The following is a 17192-nucleotide window of genomic DNA, read 5'->3' on the forward strand; positions in this document are numbered from 1 at the left end:
AGACTGTTAGCCCGTTGTTGGGTAGGGACCGTCTCTATATGTTGTCAATTTGTACTTCCCAAGCGCTTAGTACAGTGCTCTGCACACAGTAAGCACTCAGTAAACACGATTGAATGAATGAATATGTGGGCCTGAAACACCAGGTCTCCTCCTTCCCAAAGCCCCTGTCTCTCCACCGGGCCAACAGTGGGTCTTGGCCAGCTCGTGGGTGTATGTGGAGAAGTGAGAAGACAGGTGCTCAGGCCTGCCAGCTAAACTGAAGCCAGATAAGTCAATTGGAGAAGAATTCAGAAGCCACAGAGCTAGCAGTTTATCACAGGGTGTGTGGCCCGTAAGTTAGAACCAGACTCAGAATCACTCTGTACAAGCCCTTTCACATGTATATGGTACTGCATAGGTTTTCATGTTCAGAGGCGATGATAAAAATAAAATAGGAATGGAGACTTTGCATTTTAGTGTGGGCTGCTCATCCCCTTTGAGAAGCAGTGTGGCTGTAGAGAAGCAGTGTGGTTCAGTGGAAAGAGCACGGGCTTGGGAGTCAGAGGTTGTGGGTTCTAATTCTGGCTCCACCACTTGTCTGCTGTGTGAGCTTGGGCAAGTCACGTAACTTCTCTGTGCGTTAGTGCCCCTGTAAAATGGGGATTAAGACTTTGAGCCCCATGTGGCACAACCTGATTACCTTGTATCGACCTCAGCGCTTAGAACAGTGCTTGGCACCTAGTAAGTGCATAACAAGTGCCACCATTATTATTATTATTATTATTATTATTATTATTATATTCTGCTTGGGCTTCAGTGGACCGACTTTGTGCAGCATGAACTGATTCCCTGAAAGCGCCACCTGGAAGGGTCCTTGAACCCTAAAAATCAGGCATCAAAAGAAGTGATTATTTCATTGTGTATCCCAAAATAGTAAATCTGTATATGTGCACAGTCACAATTGTGCATGTACACATACGAATCAGATGTTGGGGGCATCAGGGGCAGTAGAGATGGGGAGTCTGCTAGCTCCATTGGGAATAGAAGAAGAAAACACAGAACCGAGCCAGGGGAGATCTAGAGAGTCAGTGAGAGGAATTTACCTTCTGACTTTTCCTGGCCAAGCATTCTTCCCCTTCCCTAGGCTCTTTCTGTCCACTAATAATAATAATAATAATAATAATGATAATGGTATTTAAGCGCTTACTATGCGCCAAGCACTGTTCTAAGTGCCAGGGGGATACAAGGTGATCAGGTTGTCCCACGTGGGGCTCACAATCTTCATCCCCATTTTACAGATGAGGTAACTGAGGCACAGAGAAGTGAAGTGACTTGCCCAAAGTCACACAGCTGACAATTGGCGGAGCCAGGATTTGAACCCATGACCCCTGACTCCAAAGCCCGTGCTCTTTCCGCTGAGCCATGCTGCTTCCTTAAGCCATTCCTTAAGAGGCAGTGATTGGTTAGAAAGCACTGGCACAGGTTGCAGGAGTTTTTCTTATAGCAAAGCAAGGATGTTTGCTTAATATTGTAGATATCATTAAACACACCCCCCCACCCCACAGGTCTTTTCGTGCAGCTATACGATCAAGGACTCCCATTGGGAATGACCAACATGCTTAGGCTCTGAGACAGAACCTGAACAAAGGAAGTAATTATAGTGAGAGTGGCTTGCACTCTCTGCTCTGCCAGTCTGTTCCACTGGGGCACAAGATTGCAAAATGATAGTTTATCAGAAACGTTGCTCATTGGTAGCATAAATAGAGCTCCAGTGAACTGTGGTCAAAGTCTGAGAGCCTAACAACTGGGATATTGTCTTCCTGATCATTAATACGGCATTTAGAAAATATTGAATTTAAAGCATCTATTTCCCAGTTCCTTTATTATCTATAAAACTAAAGTGATCCTTCCAAGAAGCAGGGGCCAAGAACAAAATCAGAAAGCACTTCAGACCTCATAACTATGGAAATGCCCAGATGAGATAAATCATCATCGGGACTAATTTATGACTGACCACACAGAATCTGGTTGAGAAGAGATACTGGCCTCTCTAGTCTCCCGTCATCATTCCCATATGAAGAAAAATCTGCTTTATCGAAAGACTGTAACTCTCATTATGCTGCCACGCAGCTCAGCAGCAAAAATCCATGTGTGAGCCGGAACACCGAGGGTTGAACTTTTCGTGAGAGCCCCTCCCCGGCTGTTGCCCAGTGAGCTGCGGTGGGAGTATTGGCCCACTTTTGGCAAGCAGACGGGGATATGGCTGCAGCAAGGCAATGGAGGCATGAGGAAGGCCTCCTGGCTCCTCCTCCTCTTCTTTTCACTCAGTAGTTTGTGTCAATGCCTACTGAGCTCACAGTATTCAGTGCTGGGGAAAAAATTACCCAAATGGAGAATGAGTTCTTCCAAGTGGCTCAGTCTAAGATGGACGCAGGGAAGGAGCAGTGGCTGCAGACACACAAAAGAATACTTCATATTTTGATAATCAACCCAGTCCCGCATCACTTACGCGCATGTCCTTGTACTACAGTATCTTATTCTAACATCGATCTCTCCATGTAAGATGTAAGCACCTTTGGGGCAGGGATCCCGTCTCTCATCTCTGTTGTTTTTGTCCTTTCCCAAGTGGTTTGTACAGCGTTCTGCACATAGTAAGTGCTCAATAAATATCACTGATTGAGGGGAAGATGGAACCCTCAAAACAGAAAACAAGACACAGGCCTGCAACAAAGACAGGACCACCAGAATGCCATGCCTAGAAGAGTACAGTTTGGGGCCATTTTTCTCTGCCTATGCTGCTGCCCCCAGTCTATGGCTGAGCTGTCTGGGGAAAGGCCAAGCCCCTCTGGTTCGGCTGGGCTGAAAACTTCCAGAATATTACCCGTGTGAAGAGAGCTCATAGTTGTTTTTTGTCGTTTTTTTGGGGTGCGTGTGTGATGTCTGGTTTTGTGTGTGCCTGGGCCCCTCCTCCCAACCTTCCTTTCCTGCCACTTCATTCCTGTCCCCTACCCACTTCCCCCTTTGAATTCCAGAAATACGGTTATCTCGGCCTAGTCATTCCCTTGATTAAGCAGTTCCAGTATGGGTTTCGTTCACCAGCTTGGCTAATTCAGTAATTTGTCTCTTGCAAGACTCACTCTTACAACAGACACACTCCCCCATGATCTCTTCTCCCTCCTTTTCTCTTTGGAGGGCCACGTGTGCTGCAAGAAGCATTTTAAGGAGACAGAAAAGGTGGCGAATTCTGATTTTAATGACATCTTTTTTTAAAAAAGAAATCAGTTTAGTGCTCAGTGAGGTCCAGGCAGTCTATTTTAAGTTTTCACCAGTGTAAAGATAAAGGGTCTATGTCATAAAGCAGACCACCAAAGGCTATCCTAAAGGCCAAATCTGGGTGGGGGAACATGGGCCATGTCAGTTGGTCAGATGGCACTTATTAAGCACCAGTGTGGGCATTTTACTAGGCACGGAGGAGGGTACGCTGGAAGCAAAAGACACAGTCCCTTCCCTCATGTGGCATTATCCAGTCTAAAGACAGAGCTTACAGTGTAATTTGTATGCCTCCCAGAATGGACACCGCTTGCCCCAGAAGCCCTTCCAGACCCATAGTGGCATCATCCATGCGTGGCCCACTGACACCCTCCTTATTTACTTACATTAATGCCTTTCTCTCCCTCTAGACTGTATGCTCGTTGTGGGCAAGTAATGTGTCTGTTTATTGTCGTATTATACTCTTCCAAGCACTTAGTACAGAGCCCACCCCGTAAAGCCCTACTGAGAGCTCACCTCCTCCAGGAGGCCGTCCCAGACTGAGCCACCTCCTTCCCCTCCCCATGGCACCTGTATATATGTATATATGTTTGTACGCATTTATTACTCTATTTTATTTGTACATATCTATTCTATTTATATTGTTAATATGTTTTGTTCTCTGTCTCCCCCTTCTAGACTGTGAGCCCACTGTTGGGTAGGGACCGCCTCTATATGTTGTCAACTTGGACTTCTCAAGCGCTTAGTACGTGCTCTGCATACAGTAAGTGCTCAATAAATACGTTTGAATGAATGAATGCTCTGCACACAATAAGCACTCAGTAAATATGATTGACTAAATACAACTGACTGACTGACCACCTTCTTCCCACCGTGGCCAGGGAAAGCCCAGATGGCCCCCCTACAGAGCCGATACTCTAAGGGGCGCCTCCACCCTGAAGTTGAAACCATATTGGCCTTTGCTGATGTGATCTGGACTCCACACAGGGCATTTATTGAGATGGTGAACGGTGGAGGAGCTCAGAGGATGGGAGTGAGACACAGTAGCTCTGCTGAGATGGCTACCACGCCTTGGTGACTCAGCTGGTAGGGCACCCTAGGGCTGGCCCGGGATTTCCATGGCACCCCTGGGAGTGGCTGAGCAAAAGAGTAGCCGAGGCTTCCGGGAGCAGCCACAGGTGGACTGGGCAGTAGTGCCCGAAGGGCATATGGAGGGCTTGTTGTGGCCCAAAGCCGACACAGGAGTTTGCCCTGCCCTCTGTTTGTAAGGCTTAGTGGATAGAGCATGGGCCTGAGACTCAGAAGGTGGTGGATTCTAATCCCGACTCCACCACTTGTCTTGTAATGATGGCATTTATTAAGCGCTTACTATGTGCAAAGCACTGTTCTAAGCGCTGGGGAGGTTACAAGGTGATCAGGTTGTCCCCGGGGGGACTCACAGTTTTAATCCCCATTTTGCAGATGAGGTAACTGAGGCACAGAGAAGTTAAGTGACTTGCCCAAAGTCACACAGCTGACAACTGGCGGAGCCGGGATTTGAACCCATGACCTCTGACTCCAAAGCCCACGCTCTTTCCACTGAGCCTTGTCTTGCTGTGTGGCCTTGGGCAAGTCACTTCACTTCTCTGTAACCTCACCTGTAAAATGGGGATTGAGACTGTGAGCCCCAAGTGAGACCAGGGACCCTATCCAACCCAATTTCCTTGTATCCACCCCAGCACTTAGTACAGTGCCTGGCACATAGTAAGCACTTAAAAGATACCACAGTTATTATAGTCTTCCCTTCTCTCCCCCACATACTCCCCGCGTGCTCTCCATCTCAGGGCCTGGGAGCTTCTGGGTAAGAGTCAGGGACTCCAAGAACTTGGAAAGACTTCACAACTGTAATTATTACTCTATTTACTTGTACATATTTACTATTCTATTTTGTTAATGATGTGCATCTAGCTGTATTTCTATTTATTCTGATGACTTGACACCTGTCCACATGTTTTGTTGTGTGTCTCCCCCTTCTAGACTGTGAGCCCATTGTTGGGTAGGGACTGTCTCTGTATGTTGCCAGTTTGTACTTCTCAAGCACTTAGTCCAGTGCTCTGCACACAATTAGCGCTCGATAAATGCGATTGAATGAATGAATGAACAACAATTCATAGAGTCCCAGCACGGGTGGGGGCTTTTTGGTGCCCTCGTTGGAAGGAGGGCATAGAGCAAAGTTTGCCCCTACCCTGGGTGTGATCCAATTTAATATTTCATTCTGGTTTTCCTGCTGTGTTAATAAGTACTCGTGCCTTTCGTCTCCTCCCTTGTTATTGGATAAATTGTTTTCTAGTCGCTCTAACCCCATAGAGAGTCTGCCAGATTTGGGATTTACCCTCTGTACCCTTTCTGTGTATGTGACAACTTAGTAACTTCTTTTTAGAGCTAGAAAACTAGAAATCTTAAGAAGATCCTTACGGCAAGCCAAACTAAAGTGGATATAACGAGAAACGTACGCTGCACGTGCAGTGATTGGGTTTTATTTCCATCACAAAATGCTGGAGACTTCAAATGTGGCATTTCTGTTGCAGGAGATCCGACGTGAAGCCAGTGACTTCCCATGTAAGGTGGCTAAACTTCCTAAAAACAAAACTCGAAACAGGTACAGAGATGTCAGTCCTTGTAAGTATTCTTATCTCAACTATTGGTCTTGCTGCTTTTTTTTTTTTTAGTCTGTACGGATGGCCTTTCTTGGTTGAGGGCATGTAGGGAAAGTGATGATGACGGATCCAGATAGCTAAATCTGTGCCCACCCCTTGAAGGGTTCGTGGTGCACTTTTTGGGAGGAGGTGTCCACAATAATAATAATAATAATGATGGTATTTAAGTGCTTACTTTGTGCCAGGCACCGTACTAAACACTGGGGTGGATACGAGCAAATCGAGGTGGACACAGTCCCTATCCCATGTGGGGCTCACAGTCTCAATCCCCATTTTACAGATGAGGTAACTGAGGCACAGAGAAGTGAAGTGACTTGCCCATGGTCAAACAGCAGACAAGTGGCAGAGCTGAGATTGGAACCCATGACTTTTGGACTTCCAGGCCCATGCTGTATTCATTACACTGTGCTACTTCTCAATAAGATAAAACCATAATAATCTCAATGATCTCGATCACAAGATCATAAGCAGCCCATGCTGCATCAGTCCAGCAGTTCATTCAGCCCAGTGTTCCGTCTTCGAGGAGCAGAATGACAGCTGCTCAAACCCCACTAAACCGGAGGGTGGGTCTAAGCTTTCCCATCGAGCCATCGGTTTTGTCCGGAAGGATGTTCCCTTGGTGGTGCTTCAGGATGAGCCAAGTGGTTTGATCCTGGTTCCGGCTCCCCTCCCTCCTCTGCCTCTGGCCTTTCGTTGAAGGGGACAGGGGCTGGAAATGCCAAGAATGGCTCGTGTCTCACCTTCTTAGGTACTCCCCATCCTTCCTTCTCCCTCGTGCTGCCCTGTTGATCTGAAAAGATGGGAGGAGCTGAGAAGAGTTTAGCAGTGTGGGCCTTGCGCCCTGCTGACAATTAGCCTACTGTGCCCTTGATTGTCAGAGCACTTTCCGCAAAAGACTGCAATGGAACCAGGAACAGCGTGGCTCAACGGAAAGAGCCCGGGCTTTGGAGTCAGAAGTCACGGGTTCAAATCCCATTGTCAGCCGTGTGACTTTGGGCAAGTCACTTAACTTCTCTGTGATTCAGTTACCTCATCTATAAAATGGGGATTTAGACTGTGAGCCCCACGTGGGACGACCTGATTACCTTGTATCCTCCCCAGCACCTAGAACAGTGCTTGGCACATAGTAAGCGCTTAATAAAATGCCATTATAATAATAATAAAGGTAATGATTTTTGTTAAGCACTTGCTATGTGCCAAGCACTGTTCTAAGCACTGGGGTAGATGCAAGATATCAGGTTGGGCCTAGTCCCTGTCCCACTTGGGGCTCACAGTCTTAAAATCCCCATTTTACAGATGACGTAACAGAGGCCCAGAGAAGCGAAGTGACTTGCCCAGGGTCACACAGCAGACAAGTGGCAGAGCCGGGATTAGAACCCAAATCCTCTGGCTCCCAAGCCTGTGCTCCTGCCACTAAGCCGTGCTGAGTAGTTGTTAGTCGGTGCCTATTTCGCATCACTAAGGAGTGACAGGTTAATCGTTCCGAGACCTCTGAGAGTAAGAGACTTGGGAGTGGGGTGGCCAGGTCACCGTTGCAAGCTCGGACCCTCTGAGACCTGATCAGGTCAGGGCCGGCTCCCTAATGACTCCTGGTCCAGGGAACCCTTGGTGGGGGGGGAGCCGGTTGCCCTTCACTCATCTTTGGGCAGCTAGTGCTGCTCCCAATGTAGTGCAGGCCAATAGACATAAGTGGACAAAGGCGCCTTAGTGAAAAATAGTAGCTATGGATAAATGAATGGTAAGGAAAGCCGGTGAATGCAACAGCATGAATGGGAAGATCTTCCAAGGAAAACCTCTCCTCCCCGCCCCCACCACCAAATTCATAGAATTGAATAATAAAAACTGTGAAGATGCCGATCACCCCATCCCCTTTCCCTCTTCCTTTCCATCCATGGGGCCCCACAGGAAGCAGCACCATAGATTGTAAGCTCCTTTAGGCGTGGCTCAGTGGAAAGAGCCCGGGCTTTGGAGTCAGAGGTCATGGGTTCAAATCCCAGCTCCACCACTTTTCAGCTGTATGACTTTGGGCAAGTCACTTAACTTCTCTGGGCCTCAGTTCCCGCATCTGGAAAATGGGGATTAAGACTCTGAGCCCCACGTGGGACAACCTGATCACCTTGTAACCTCCCCAGCACTTAGAACAGTGCTTTGCACATAGTAAGCGCTTAATAAATGCCATCATTATTATTATTATTTAGGGCAGGTTTGACAGCTGGTACTGATTCTGTATGATCCTCAAGTCCCTAGTGCAGCGCTCTATCCTTCAATACTACTGCTAATGGAGCTGCAGCTGTATACTCTTCATCTGATCTATGCATGCCCTGAGGGTTACTATAATACAGGTTACACGTGTATATAAAGCATCTTGTCTCTTGGAGAACGCTTTTAAAAAATGAATCAGTGTTTTCAGTAAATTGGGTTGGAATTTCAACTCTGTTGTATTATATTCTCCCAAGCACTTAGTACAGTGCTCTGCATACAGTGAAGGGCTCAATAAGTTCCACTGATTGAATAGCCTAATTTTCTTTATAAAGACTCATCCAAAGAAATCATTTAACTGACTTTTCTTTCCCCAATCTTATGAATTTTTCACTTTCCTTTTCCACTCTTGATGCTTTTATGCCATATGCTGTGGACATTTCCGTCATTTTAAAGATATAATGCACGGCCACAGATCTAAGGCTTCCAGTTGGTTTTTTTACCTCATTTTCCCCAATCAACATTTTATTTTTCACACCTTTTTTTAGCTTTTAACTGTACCTTAATATCCTTCTTCTAAGTCAGAGGAGTTTTCTCTGCCACTAGGAATTACTATTTCCATTTGAGTGCTATGAATTTCCAAAGTGTTTTGTTTGGTTTTTTCGTGGATCGTCTGTGTCCTACAATGGACAACTAGGTTTACCATAAAAATGTCTTCTGCATAACTTAGCCCCAAGGTTTTGAGCAGCAATGGTTGGTAAAGAAGAGATAATTATGGTTGGGAACAAATCCCCTAGGAAATATGCTTGCCTTAGCAGCACTTTTGAATTAAGAAAACCAAGTGATTTTCAGCTTGCCAAAATAGAGCACTGAGATATTTCCTTGGCTTGTTTTTTTTTCACATGCATTTATTCAAAAATCAGTCAATCAACCAATCAGTGGTATTTATTGAGAGCCTACTGTGTGCAGAACACTGTACTAAGCACTTGGGCAAGTACAGCAGAGTCGGTAAATGTGATTGCTGCCCACAAGGGATTTATAGTCGTTTTAGTTGTCAAAATTACTTGACAGGTAAAAAAGAAAATACCAGTTCGCCTGTCATCAGCACAAAGCATATAAAGAGCTCCATCTGTGTTCCATCATAATTATAACATGTTTAATTTTTCAAGTAGTAATAATAATCGTGGGATTTGTTACGCATTCTGTGCTGAGCACCATACTGTCAATCAGTGGTATTTATTCAATTCAATTCAGTCGTATTTGAGGGCTTACTGTGTGCAGAGCACTGTATGGAGCACTCAATATAACTGACCCCTTCGCTGCCCACAAGGAGCTTACGGTCTAGAAAGACTAAGGGTAGATAAAAGGTAATCAGATCGGATGCAGCCCCCATCCACACTCAGTCTAAGCAGGAGAAACAACCGGTATTCTTCATAGTTTTTTCATAGAATGTATCGTATGAATATAAAAAAATGGATTCTCTGGGCATTAAACACCACGTTCTGTGATTTGCGTTGCAGTTGACCACAGTCGAATTAAGCTACATCAAGAAGATAACGACTATATCAATGCTAGCCTAATCAAAATGGAGGAAGCCCAGCGAAGTTATATCCTCACCCAGGTAAGGGAGCAACAGCCTAGCCTGCTGTTTCACATTTGGGCGCTATTGTAAATCCTATTAGCCTGGCCTTCGCCAGATTGAAGGTGGGAGAAAGATGAGGAGGAGTGTAGAAATCAGCAAGGATCTCTAGAAATGGCCCAAGGTGTCATTTGGGGGTGAGGCAGTAAGCAGGTGCTCTTTTAGGGGGGTTCTAACACCTGCCCAGTAGCACTGGCTACCAGCCAAGGGGTGTCAGTCATTTGTGTTGATTGAGCGCTTACTGTGTGCAGAGCACTGTACTAGTTCCTTGGGAGAGTACGATGCTACAACAAAGGCATATCACCTGCCCACAACGCGCATACAGTCTAGAGGGTGTGATTCTCCAGTAGAAACAGGGACGAACCGGCTTCTCTCGGAAACCAGGGGCAGCTACCAAGGGCGAATTTCAGTACTTTCAGGAGCTCCAGACTGAAAAGTAGGTCACCTAGTGAACAATTAATTGTTCATTTCTCTGGGTAGCTTAGATAATTGTATGTGATTTTAACTGATCTGTCCTCTATTCAGTCTACGTATATTCCTAATCAAGTTAGTTATACAATCCAGCTCATTTTCATAAGAACGCTCTAATGGGAATTATCGCCTTGTTGTGGAATACAGTCACTGAAATGGCCACTTGGTCTGTTGGTCGTAATTATGGCATTTTTGAAATGCTTGACTGTATTCTAAGCGTTGGGGTAGATACAAGGTCATCAGTTCGGTCCCAGTCCCTGTCCTATTCGGGGCTCATAATCTATTTTATCCCCATTTTACAGATGTGAAAACTGCGGCCCAGAGAGGTTAAGTGACTTGCCCAAGGTCACACAGCTGGCGAGTGGCCAAGCTGGGACTAGCTCCTGGGTCTCCTGACTCCCAGTCCTGTGCTCTTTCCATTAAGCCATGCTGCTTCCTCAGGTTAGAGACTGTTGACCCCACTGCAGCAATGAGGTCGCCCATTCTGATGGCCGAGGGCAGGGGGCGGGGGGTTGTTCTCACCCTCTGATTTAATCGGGCTCAGAAAAGAAAAGAACACCAGGGAATAACTGGTTTAGACTTTCTGCGGACCACGTCATTCGAGAAGGGCAACAGGTCAGCCTTCTAACTACTGCATTCGACCCGATGAGATTGGAATTAACCTAGATGGGACATTCGTCCCTAAGTTAGAAGCTCCTTTTTTTTTTTTCTTTCCTTGATGTTCTTTTTTAAGAGCTTATTATGTGCCAGGCACTGTACTAAGCACTGGGGTAGATGTACGTTAATCAGGTTGGACACAGTCCCTGTCCAACTTAGGGTTCATGGTCTTAATCACCATTTTACAGGTGAGGTAACCGAGGTACAGAGAAGTGAAGTGACTTGCCCACCATCTTTTGAGGTCACGGATGGTGTCTACCAGCTCTGTTGTAGTGTCATTTCTCAAGCTCTTAGTACAGTACAGTGTTCTGCACACAGTAAGTGCTCAGTAAGTACTACTGAGTGATTGTCTATTAATTGCATTTACTGAATGCTTCCTATGCAGAGCACTTGGAGGAGTACGCTATAACAGAGTTGGTGAATACGTTACTGATTACTTACTAATACTACCTTCTCAGGCTATTTTCACTACGTAGAAGAAGATGAGTGAAAAATAAAGCGAGGAACACATTAAGTAAAGCCTAAGCACTATTGTCATGTCAACAAGTGTAAATTTCATTTCATGAAATTTTAATGAGTACTTTATTATGGTATTTCAATGCTTGCTATGAACCGGGCACTGTACCAAGCACTGGGGCAGATACAAGCGAATCAGGTTGTACACAGTCCATGTCCCATATAGGGCTCACAGTCTTAATCTCCATTTTACAGATGAGATAACTGAGACACAGAAAAGTGAAGTGACATGCCCAAGGTCGCACAGCAGACAAGTGGCGGAGCCGGGATTAGAACCCAGTTTCTCCATCCACTAGGCCACGCTGCTTCTCTGAGTATGAAGTTCAATAATAAAATAGGATGGTGGGATTTGAGAACCGTAGTGTGAATAGTGAATGTCGTCCTTCTCTGGCCTTCTGGAGTGTGGGCAGACTGAAATTTGTTTTTATCATAATGTTCAAGTCTAGACTCCTCGCGGCTCCCTGGGGTGGCCTCTACTTGGTTTCTGTACACGGCAGAAATCGGTGCTGAGCTGGACCAGAAGTAGATCAAGATTTTTGACTTCTGGATAGGAGGGGGTGGGCACAAGGAGCCATTCATGTGTAGTATTTTCCTGTGGAATAACGCCACTCACCGCATGCCGGAAACCCATAAGGTTGGGGAGAGCCCGTGGGGTCTGGGCAGGTACTGACCCTATCTTACCCATCCTCAGTTGAGCTAGGCGCTCGGGCACAGGCCAAACTCTCTTCTCTCTCTCCCTCCCTTGAGCCCAGAACGAGAAGCCAGAGATGTAACTCGGCCATCTTCTCCCCATCAGTGCCCGTGAGCCCGTTCTTGCCCCGGTGGGCCCAGCTTCCAAGCCCCTGGCACTAGTTGTTCACCTGCTGCCAATCAGATTCCATATTTGGTCTTGATGGGGGAAAAAATAGAGAGAGAAAGAACAATTAGAAAACAGCAACTGGGATTCATGCACTCATCCAAGGCCCCGTAGGAAAGCTGTTGAGACAGCTCTGACTATAACCACAGGTTTTGCCTAAGAAAATAGAGTTCTGGCAAGGAGCACGACTGTTGGGTTTATAGGAATGTAAACCCACCTCCCCTGCACTGAAACCTCACACTTTCACACCCCACATGAAAGCTAAGTGATTGGGTCCAGGAGTCTGGAATGACTGGTGGGAGGAAGAGTGAGGTGATGAGGGCGGGAAAGGGGTGGCGGGGCCCGGAGCTTGAGGAAATTCTAAAATTGGAGTGGGAAGGAAAGAGAATAAGTTGAGAATGAGTCCTGGGCAGCTGAGGAATTAGCATCTAGGAAGGAGATGGAGAGGGGTGGGTTCAGACTGGGATGTTAAGGGGAAAGGATCCGGGGGATGAGGGAGATATCCCATAGTGTAGCAGAGAGGAGGAGATTTGGGGCAGTGGGTGGGGGGAGCAGTGAACAGTAGATTGGGCAGGGTGGAGGTTGGGATAGGGGGTGCTTGGGGGCCGGGGGAGGGGAAGCATTTCTGGGAGATGGAGGAACAGGGGAGAGACTGAATTGGTGGGGTGTGGGGAGAGGGCTATGCGAGGGAGAGTGATAATGATGATAAAAATAATTGTGGTATTTTTTTAAGAGCTTACTATGTACCGGTCACTGAACTAAGCACTGAGGTAGATACAAGCAAATCAAGTTGGATACAGTCCCTTGTCCCACATGGGCCTCACAGTCTGAATCCCCATTTTACAGGTGAGGGAACTGAGGTGAGGTGACTTGCCCAAAGTCACACAGCAGATGAGTGGCAGCTCCAGGATTGGAACTTAGGTCCTTCTGCCTCCCAGTCCTGAGCTCTATCCACTAGACCATGCTGATTCGGTGGCTGGGTGGGGAACACTGCACCCCCATCCTCAGGTATTGAAAGTTAAAGCCTCAGTGATAGGTGGCCTTTGTAGGCCACTTTTCTGGGTCAAAAAAAGACTCTTGTCAGAATGATGTAGGATAATCACTGATGTGGTAGATAGAAACCCTGCATCCTCAGGGCATCGGGGCAGCTGTTCAGGCCTAAAATAGGATCCAGACTTCCCAAGGCACGGTTACCTGGATATAATTATACTGGACTGTAAAACCACCTACCTTGGACTATAAAACAATCTACGTCAGATTATAAAACCATTTCTGTGGACTAATGAAATGTGTCACCAGTTTTGGGGGTTTTTTTTTCCTTCGTTTCCACAGGGTCCTTTGCCCAACACTTGTGGTCACTTCTGGGAGATGGTTTGGGAACAGAAAAGCCGAGGTGTTGTCATGCTCAACAGAGTTATGGAAAAGGGATCGGTAAGTATTTATTTGAGTTTCTCCCCCTCCCCCCCCCCAACCTTTTTGTGAGATAGGTGATTTACAGAACTTGATTCCCACACAAAAAACTGTAGCCAAACTGAGTTGGGAAGCGGTAATAGTAGCAGTGGTGTGAATAGCATTTATCGAGAGCCCCTTTGGTTTGGTGCTGGGAAGAACAGAATTACAGGCACCCCTTCCCTGTTCACAAGAAGCTTGTTCACTGGCGAGACAAACGTAAAAATATTTACAACTAAAGAGGTGAAAGATCAACAAAGCCGACATGGGATGTGAGTGAATCAATCGTATTCTTGAGCGCTTACTGTGTGCCCTGCACTAAGCACTTGGGAGAGTACAATACAAAAATAGGCATAAGTTCATAAGTGCTAGAGTTGGCTGAAAGAATGCTATGGCTCAGGAGGCTACGAAATGAATTGAAGAAAGCTGGTTGGAGGAGGTGAGATTTTTAGGAAGAATTTGAATTTTGGGGGAGCTATGGTCTGCTAGACGTGGGGAGGGAGGGAGGCAGTGCTTCGGTTCAGATCTGTCACATATTTTAATGTCTCTCCCACTATAGACTGTAAGCTCCTTGTGGGCAGAGATCATATCTACCAACTCTGTCGTACTGTACTCTTCCAAGCACTTAGTACAAGTGCTCTCAGTAAATACCATTGCTCATTATGGGCAAGGAGTGTGTCTGTATTATTACATTGTACTCTCCTAAGCGCTCAGTGCAGTGCTCTGCACACAGTAAGTGCTCAATAAATAAAATTTAATGAGTGACTGATTGAGAATGAGATCCAGCTAGGAGGTTGGCTTGCGAGCAAAGAGACAGCAAGTTGGGCGAGAGCAGAAGACGAAGGCAAATAGGTACGGTGGGGTCAGAGGATGAGGAGCCTTGAAGCCAGTGTTTGGCTTCGAGGAGACACGTGGGCCGGGCCACTCTTCGGGGCGATGACACGTGGGCCGGGCCACTCTTCGGGGCGATGATCTGAGCAGCGACCTGGAGTAGAGGATGGAGAGGGGAGAGGTCTGTGCTCTTTGCAATAAGCTACACTACTTCCCCTAAGAAAGCACAATCTATTCAGTCTTTTCATGTGCCTGCATCTGGTCAAATGTAGGTGGCCAGCAGCAGTATTCCGGATGTATGCTCGGAGCATTGCTCAAAGTCCTCTGGCCTGAAGTCGGCCATAGGGACAGCAATCCAATCAAGGTCTCCACTGGAGACCTAGCAGCGTCTTCTCATGTTTTCTCAGCCATGTGACTACATTTATGAGATTGACCATCCACCTTGTATTGCCCCATATAATCTTTTGTGTCTGCTTTGTGCACGATTTGAAAGATACATGCGTTGTTTGTCCACAAGTAACCATTCAGATGCCTTTAGCGGTTTATTATTGAAGAAAAGCCTACTCCTGTTGCTCAAAAAATATTTGTTCTAACAGAATATCGCCTTGAAATTTTTGCCTTTGTTTTTTTTTTTTTTCTACTTTGGTGACTTGACAGGTATGACAAACTCACCTGTGACCAATCAGTGGTGTTTGAGTGAACTGTGCAGAGCACTGTACTAGGCGCTTGGGAGAGTAGACTTCAACAGTTGGTAGACATATTCCTTGCCCACAAGGATTTTACACAGAGACAGACCTTTAAATTAGGGCTATGCATAATGCTGAGGGACTTGAGGGGGGGTGGTGAATATTCATTGCTTAAAGGGTGCAGAACCAAGGGCATAGGCGACACAGAAGGGAGAGGAGTAGGGGAAATGTGGGAACAGTCGAGGAAGGCCTCCGGGAAGCGATATGCTATTAATAAGGCTTTGAAGATGGGGAGCATACGGTAGTCTGTCATTCATTCATTCAATTGTATTTATCGAGCATTTACTGTGTGCAGAGCACTGTATTAAGCACTGTCGTATATCGGGAGAGTGGGGAGAGAGTTCCAAGCCAGAGGGAGACCATGAGCAAGGGGTTGGCGGTAAGACAAATGAGCTAGAGGTAGAATGATGCAACTACTTTCAGGAAGACCCTCTATCTCTGCCAGGAATCCCGAACAGAGCAGAAAATGATTTGAGTCCCTTAGGACACCCAGCTAATGCTTCTAATCAGTCAGCAACAGAAAATTCTTATCAAGACTAATTGAAATGTTATTGCAGAAGCATTTGGTGCAAAAATTGGGCTTGTTGCTAATTGTTCTCTTCTGACTTTTCATTAAAAGGCATGTTTAGTTACAGGGATGGCTCAATGAGTCCAGCTAAAACTTTGCAGAGAATACTTTTAGTATCTTTTGCCATGGACTCATGAGAAAAAATTCTCCAGTAGGTGAATTAAAATGCCTATAAGCAGGGCTTGCTCTCCGTTGTCTGTATGCCTTTTCCATTATGAAACGAGTAATGTCCGTTCCTAAAACTGTACTCTAAATAGGATAGAGCAGTCGGCGTTCTTGTATTTGTCCCAACCATATCCCATGTCAGATTTGGCCATTTGAGCATCATTTGAGTTTTAAAAATATTAGCTTCCTGTAGTCTCTGGATAGAGATGAGCTAAGGAAGAGATTTCTGTTTAATTGACAGTTTGTTCTCCAATTTCTTTCCCCCGCTAAACTGAGTAGAATGTCCTCCTTGCATATTTGGCTGATTTGTTGGTGGTTTTGTCTGTTTTCTTTAAAGAACCTCCAGATTCCTGGAAAACTGTTATGAAACAAACCCCATGAATAATCAGACCGAGGTTATCTGAGTTTAAGACTTGGCCCACAAGCCCCTTTTGAAAGAGCATTCATTTCTCTCTCTCTTGCCAAATCCTTTCTGTTTAATGGTTCAGAGTACAGTGAATTTTATTGCTGTACTTTCATATAAATGATACTGTTACCTGGTTGCCCTGTCATCTTGTAATTCACCACTCCATGCTCAGTTCTTTTTATTTTCACCGAGTTCCTGCTGGCTGTCTGATAGCTAAAATACCGTTCTGTGGAAAAGACTGAAGTTATTCTCCTGTTGCACGTTCTTTGTACCGTGTACAAAGTACCATGGACACTACCATGTCCAGTGTTATCACATTGACACCCCCCCCCCACCACCCCACTATATTTGGTGGTTGGCACAGGATGCGCCTTCAAATGAGTCACAAAGCAAGCTTCCTTTCTGATGAATCCCTTATATGAGTCAGTTCATATTTATCAAACTCTAACATGATGACAGGAAGCAATAATTTCTTGGGCTCGTTGATTAAAATATATACATCTAGCTATAGAGGTAGACAGTTGCTGCCAAAGTGTAAGACTTCAGTGCATTGCTGTTCAGAAGTTTTCTTTCTGGCCAAGTAGCCAATAGAGCTAGATAATCCAGTCGCATAGAAACCCATGAACTGAGACTTCAACTCCAGCTCTGCAGGATTAATCCTTCATTTCTAATAGTGAGGGCTGACTACCTTTTGGAAGCCACCTGTAAAGGGAAGTCAAATTGCTTTAGTATGTTACCTTTAAG

At 45.8% G+C, this 17192-nt stretch overlaps 1 protein-coding gene across 4 annotated transcripts in view; it reads left to right on the plus strand.

Annotated features, from left to right (window-relative positions):
- Nucleotides 1-17192, plus strand: part of PTPN1 (protein tyrosine phosphatase non-receptor type 1) — a 74019-nt gene that overhangs the window by 43932 nt on the left and 12895 nt on the right. For 3 of the 4 annotated variants that reach the window (XM_038750140.1, XM_038750139.1, XM_038750142.1), the window contains exons 2-4: nucleotides 5817-5907; nucleotides 9665-9765; nucleotides 13616-13714. In XM_038750140.1, the coding sequence (XP_038606068.1) occupies nucleotides 5817-5907; nucleotides 9665-9765; nucleotides 13616-13714 (291 nt within the window). Of the gene's footprint in view, nucleotides 1-5816; nucleotides 5908-9664; nucleotides 9766-13615; nucleotides 13715-17192 lie in introns of those variants that run through there. The other variant, XM_038750143.1, reaches the window with a different exon arrangement.

The sequence above is a fragment of the Tachyglossus aculeatus genome, chromosome 8 (assembly GCF_015852505.1).
Source record: "Tachyglossus aculeatus isolate mTacAcu1 chromosome 8, mTacAcu1.pri, whole genome shotgun sequence".
Taxonomy (NCBI): domain Eukaryota; kingdom Metazoa; phylum Chordata; class Mammalia; order Monotremata; family Tachyglossidae; genus Tachyglossus; species Tachyglossus aculeatus.